The sequence below is a fragment of the Aphis gossypii genome, unplaced genomic scaffold, assembly GCF_020184175.1.
Source record: "Aphis gossypii isolate Hap1 unplaced genomic scaffold, ASM2018417v2 Contig00557, whole genome shotgun sequence".
Classification (NCBI taxonomy): domain Eukaryota; kingdom Metazoa; phylum Arthropoda; class Insecta; order Hemiptera; family Aphididae; genus Aphis; species Aphis gossypii.
The window spans coordinates 74,858-80,547 of NW_026083160.1; the positions used below are offsets into that span (position 1 = coordinate 74,858).

General features: G+C 37.8%; 3 protein-coding genes across 3 annotated transcripts; all 3 read right to left on the bottom strand.

The window, feature by feature from the left end:
- Positions 1–247: 247 nt before the first annotated feature.
- LOC126554617 (uncharacterized) lies at positions 248–1,802 on the bottom strand. Its single transcript, XM_050209673.1, has 2 exons — positions 1,514–1,802; positions 248–1,461 (listed from the first exon to the last, which is right to left on the bottom strand). The coding sequence occupies exons 1-2, from the start codon at positions 1,800–1,802 to the stop codon at positions 248–250; spliced, it is 1,503 nt and encodes a 500-aa protein (XP_050065630.1).
- A 580-nt stretch (positions 1,803–2,382) lies between these two features.
- On the bottom strand, positions 2,383–3,191 carry LOC126554618 (uncharacterized). Its single transcript, XM_050209674.1, has 2 exons — positions 3,150–3,191; positions 2,383–3,068 (listed from the first exon to the last, which is right to left on the bottom strand). The coding sequence occupies exons 1-2, from the start codon at positions 3,166–3,168 to the stop codon at positions 2,383–2,385; spliced, it is 705 nt and encodes a 234-aa protein (XP_050065631.1). The 5' UTR covers positions 3,169–3,191.
- Positions 3,192–3,250: 59 nt separating this feature from the next.
- On the bottom strand, positions 3,251–4,154 carry LOC126554619 (uncharacterized). The gene is made up of 3 exons (XM_050209675.1): positions 3,785–4,154; positions 3,456–3,653; positions 3,251–3,373 (listed from the first exon to the last, which is right to left on the bottom strand). The coding sequence occupies exons 1-3, from the start codon at positions 4,034–4,036 to the stop codon at positions 3,251–3,253; spliced, it is 573 nt and encodes a 190-aa protein (XP_050065632.1). The 5' UTR covers positions 4,037–4,154.
- Between the last annotated feature and the right edge of the window lie 1,536 nt (positions 4,155–5,690).

A 5,690-nucleotide genomic window follows, 5' to 3' on the forward strand; every position in this document is an offset into this window, starting at 1 on the left:
TTTTCACCTGCGTACTTTCCGTTAATAATGGTTGCCTCAATTAAATTCGGCATAAGTCTCTTTACCGAAAGTCGAGTACCGTTGCAAAGTCGCGGTGGATTCAAATTACGCAGTATCAAAATAACTGTACCAACTTTCAGTTGCAAGTTATGTGGTGGAAATCCTGGTATCTCCAGAGAGTTCAAAAACTCCGTTGGATAATTTACTACATCATCGGGATTTGTTATTGAATCAACGGATTTGTATGTCACCAAATCGCCAGCAATTTTGATTGAATGGTGAAATTCAGTGCGTGGACATCATTATTCTTTGCTGCAAGAATTGCTCGTTGACTTAACCAAGCATAATTCTTATAATTCTCACTAATGTTTGGGAAAACATTTTCAATAAGAACTAATTGAGTGTCTACAAATCGGCAAAAGTCGTTGGTAAGAGTAATTAATCCAGATGTCGCATCAACTGGGACTTTTCCATTTCCAAGATCTAACAATTGTTTGGAAAATTGTGCAGCACTTTGATCATTTTGAAGTTGAACTCTCATATTAGTGGTTAGCGATAATGTTTTTACGTTATTCCATAAAGGTGATGCCTTTAGGCAAGCATTCAATTCATCTGCAGGCGTTCCACGGGGAACTACTGGCAACGTCTGCCTGAAATCGCCTGCCAACAATATCATCAAGCCGCCAAAGATGTTGTTATTTCTCCGAAGATCCTTCAGTGTGAAGTTAAGTGCTTCAAGTGATTTCTTATGTGCCATTGTGCACTCATCCCAAACAATGAGCTTGCATTGCATTAACAATTTTCCCATTGCACTGGATCGGGAAATATTGCACGTTGGAGTATCAATTGTGTTTAAATTGAGTGGCAACTTAAGCGCAGAATGTGCAGTACGACCGCCATCTAGAAGAGTCGCCGCAATTCCAGATGATGCTAACGCCAAAGCTATGTCACATCTTGATCGAATAGTGGCCAAAATCAATGAAATGACAAATGTTTTCCCTGTTCCTCCAGGTGCATCCAGGAAGAATAGACCACCAGTATTATTGTCCACCGCTTGCATTAATGTTTTGTATACTTGTTTTTGCTGTTCATTCAGCAACGGAACATTATTTCTAACGAATTCCTGCAATGTATCAACATTGTATTGCAGCTCTCGATTTAATTCTTGGTTGAATGCATCGTGCATCGATCGATTTGGCGCAATCATTCCTACTTCAATCAGTAGCTTGTTTGCAATAGTCAAGCATTGATCCTCAATCAGAATCAATCCTTCATTGTAGATTTCATCGGTTATTTGGATGTCAGGATTATTCGTTTGAATACGCAAGCGATGCAAGATATCTTCACATATGGCGTCTTTGTATTTGTTCCATAACTGAATTGGTTGTGAAGGAAAACATGTGGTGATGATAATTGCGAACAGCGTTCGTATTTGGTACGCATTTGATGAAACAACTGAATCTGCAAGTGTTAAATCCCAATGAGAATCGTTCCAGCAAACCCAATAGTTGACATGCTTCTCGATATGTTTGGCATTGGTGGCCATTCACAGTTTTCAAATGCGCAAATGATTTCGGTCCACGTACATTTACTAACAGCAGTCGCAAATAAAAACATTCATCGTTTCTAGGATGAACAGTGTACATACGACCTAGTGCATCAGTTGAAAACACCTGTGGCCAGTCTGGAACTGGGGTTCCTTGTTTGCGACGTTGGAATTTCTTTGTTGATTGATTCCAAGTGTAATACTTGGGCATTTCAACGTACATCAGCGTCGCTGCGAATGGATCTGCTTCACACATTGCAAAGAAGCTAGTCAATGTTGTCGATGGTGGTCTCTCAGCTCGTGTGCCGCATTAGCCTCAGTGAAGTAAACTCTTTGGCCATTTTCCAAATGCACTGCTAAATGTACAACTGTGGGATATCTTTCATGAATTTGAAATGACAATAATCGCCACAGTGCTTCATTAGTACTGACGTATCTGCCCATTTGGAAGTTGCTGATTTCGTCATTCACATTTTCCGACGCAATACCAAACACAGCCATGTCGCTGCCTTTTGTGACGTACTTGCACAAATATTTGATTGATTTGGCCGAATGACAACTCTCAACGTTTGCATGTGTTTCGAAAATTCGTGATAGCAGCGGGCAATATGGTACAATGAATTCATTTCCGATCTCAATCTCTTGATTTTGAACTTTAACTTTGATAGTTCGACCGTTATCTTCTTTTGAACGCCGACGATAAACTGGATATCCATCGTTCCCTGTGACTGTTTCAGCAACTAACGGTCGCGGATATCGTTTTGTGCACTTTCCATCAGCCATGCAAGGCGATAATGGATTTAATGCACCGCACGGTCCATGCACCATCTGTGTCGTCACAATGTCGTGTAGACGGGGATCAGTGACTGGATCAGGAATTTCAGCTGATATGATATGATGTCATCCACTTCATTTGAATGTAATTTGTTCAGCAACCAAATTAGGATATGAGCATGCGGCGGTAGTCCACGCTTCTGCCATTCCACCGAGTACATATAACAACGTGTGTCACCAAAAACTCGATACTTAGTAAGCACATCCATCATAACCTTGAGTTTTTGCTGAAATACTCTGGCGATTATGTCATGGCGATCTTGCGGTTTTTGACCCGGTTCCAACTCGCGTTCAATTTCCGTCCACTTCGGATTGCATGTGACCGTAATAAATAAATCCGGAGTTCCATAATTTCGCACGTACGTCATAGCGTCTTGAGCGTATTCGTGCATGTGGCGTGGGCTTCCGATATAAGTTGATGGGAGAATCGTCAGTCGTCCAATATTCTGAACATCACCATCTGAATGAATAGCATCACGCAAGTGTATATAGTCCTCAGATCGTAGCTTTGGCTGATTGAATCTGATGAACGCTAAACGTTCGGTCTCGACTTTGACATACATGTCGACAGCGAATTGCTGGAATAGCCGACCGCACTTCAGAATGACATTCTCCTCATGTGTACGAATCATCATACGATACGCATAGTAATTCATTGCGCTTAGATTTTTATTATTCGTTGATACTCCTGAAAATGCAAAATTAAATGAATTGTTAATGGAAACCAATAAAAGTAATAATGGAAATAATTAGTGTGTGAATATTGTACCTGTAATTGGATCGACCATCTTCAACGTGATGTCGTATCCGTCTTGCCTTGCCAATAAATGATTGGATATTGTAACGCATCGTACAAACGATGTGTCTCGTTTACACGATGCATGATATTGCTTCTTCGCTGAACGACAATGTCTCGTGATTTAGTTGGATCGCCAACAATAATTGCAGCAACATCATTAACGGTGGGTGCATTGAATCTTCGCACATGTTCACCTGTTGGAGTACAATCCGCTCTTATGACAAATTTGTGCGTATCCGATGGCATTCGTTCCAATGCTGTTTTGAACATATTAACCACAGCATTATTAGCGTGAAAAAATGCTTGCAACTGTTCAATAATTCGTCTCTTTAACTGTTGTGCTCCCTGTATATTGCACCGCACGTTCAGCTGATCCACCATCGACGACGAAATGAAATATATTTGCAGAAATTGATGCGGTTCATCTGGTGTTGGCACCATTGAACCATGCAAATGATATATTTGACCTTGTATCTGTAATTGCAAATAATCATTAAAATTTGTTCATGAATACATTGTAAATCGTGTGATGGTGTAGTGTGTGGTGTATATGAAGTTGTTATGTGTTGCAATTATGTGGGTTGTGTGTGTGTTGTATCTTTTACCTTGCAAGTCGGCATGAAGCCGCCTTCTCGAATGATATTAGCTCCAAAGGAAGTCATGCGAAAGCAGTTATTGTATTCAAGGATGTGTTGAAGAAAATGGCTGGAATCGGGATCACTTCCATCAAACAATGTTTTCAGTGGCTGTGGTGGTGTAAGTAATGGATCCAGTTTGACTTTTCCACTTGCGCAGCACAATCCAACCGTTTCTCTTTTGAACTTTACCGCATTGCAATATCGGCATATAGTCGTCATTCGTCCAATATCCAAATTTTCATCATCACTGTAGTTCGCAGTGGGATCATATTGGAATGCCAAGCGATTGTATGATGCCAATGATCTTCGTGTGCTCACGCGATGTCTCAATCGGTCATTTTCTTATTATATTTTGTCTTTCTTCTCTTAAGTTCCTTGAATAGACTTGTTGCTGGCTTGCATGTCTTGTGCGGCGGCCGATGTTCGCACGTCGTTCTCTAGGCATTTTGGACTATGGACAGAGTGTTGAATTTAACTTCAAATGCACGATCCACATAATTTACACTGAGCTTAAATGAAATTAACTGAGCAGAGAATAATGACTATCTGTCACACACTTTATCACGCACCGTTGCTATTGGTTTGAAGTACATGCTATGTATAATAGATGGCGCTGTATGTGAAAAACGATTTCCCCACTTTTCTGTTGAATTTTTCCTGAATTTTCCAGAATTTTCTTTGCTATAAACCTCACGGAGCCCAAGACCTTTCCAACGAATGCAAAACCGTGGAAATCGGTTCGTGCGTTCTGGAGTTATAGCGTCAGGGAGGAAAACCGGACTTATTTTTATATAATAGATAATGGCAATGTATATATTTTTTAACTAGAATGCCAAGTTTGCTTAAGTGGCATTTTGGTGTTTTGCTGGGGCAGGATGCAAAACTGTGACTGGTGATTTGAGGGACGTTCTTAACGAACAAAGACATAAAGTAAGTTTTCAGACTTACCTATGTATATTATTACAATTACACCTATAACAAGGCGGTTTTATATTTTCTATAACCATCTAGTAATCAAATCAAAAAAAAAAAAAATTAAATATATAACATTCAAATAACAGTATTTTAAATTTTCAAATATGTGCATTAGTGGTTGTCATTTTTACATTGTCATTTTATGAGCTTATATCCTATTGTTTAAACAACAAGCAATTAGGTACAATATTTAAAAAATAATAATAAAAAATGTATCAGTATAAAGGTTAACACATTTATTTTCTTACCGAAATTGGAACTAATCATTTGAACTCATATTATTTAATTTCTGCTTTTTAGAGTTAGAACAATTAAAATTAAAAACAATTTCTATTTGAATCAGCAATCCCTAATGCATTTAGACTTTAGTCATAACGATTTAACAGGATACCTAAGTTATTATTTATTTACATGAAATATTAATAAATGATAGGTATAATATTTTACAAAAGAACAAAATAACTAATTAGTAAGTTTAGGTTTTAACAGTGTCGGTTTTGCCCACCCAGCTACCCGGCGATTGCTGGGGGCCCCTGAACGTTTAATATATTAGGGGCCCATATCTAAATGGAAAAGAATATTAAGTTAACTCGCGACTCGGATTAGGTTAGGTTAGGTTAGGTTACTCGGATTCTCATCGAATCAGTTTGTAAACATTGAACCATTGATTATAAATACTAGTATTTAATATTATATTATTTATTTACTGGGTACCTATTTATAATATTATTAAAATGTATTAAAAGTATTATTTTAAATTTGCATATTTATTTAATTATTTAATGATAAAGAATTGTAAATTCATATTAAATGTACACGGAAAATGCAATTATTACCTTTATTTTATATGATTATAAATATTATAAATGTAAGAAACCTTTTTTTGTTTTTTTATAAG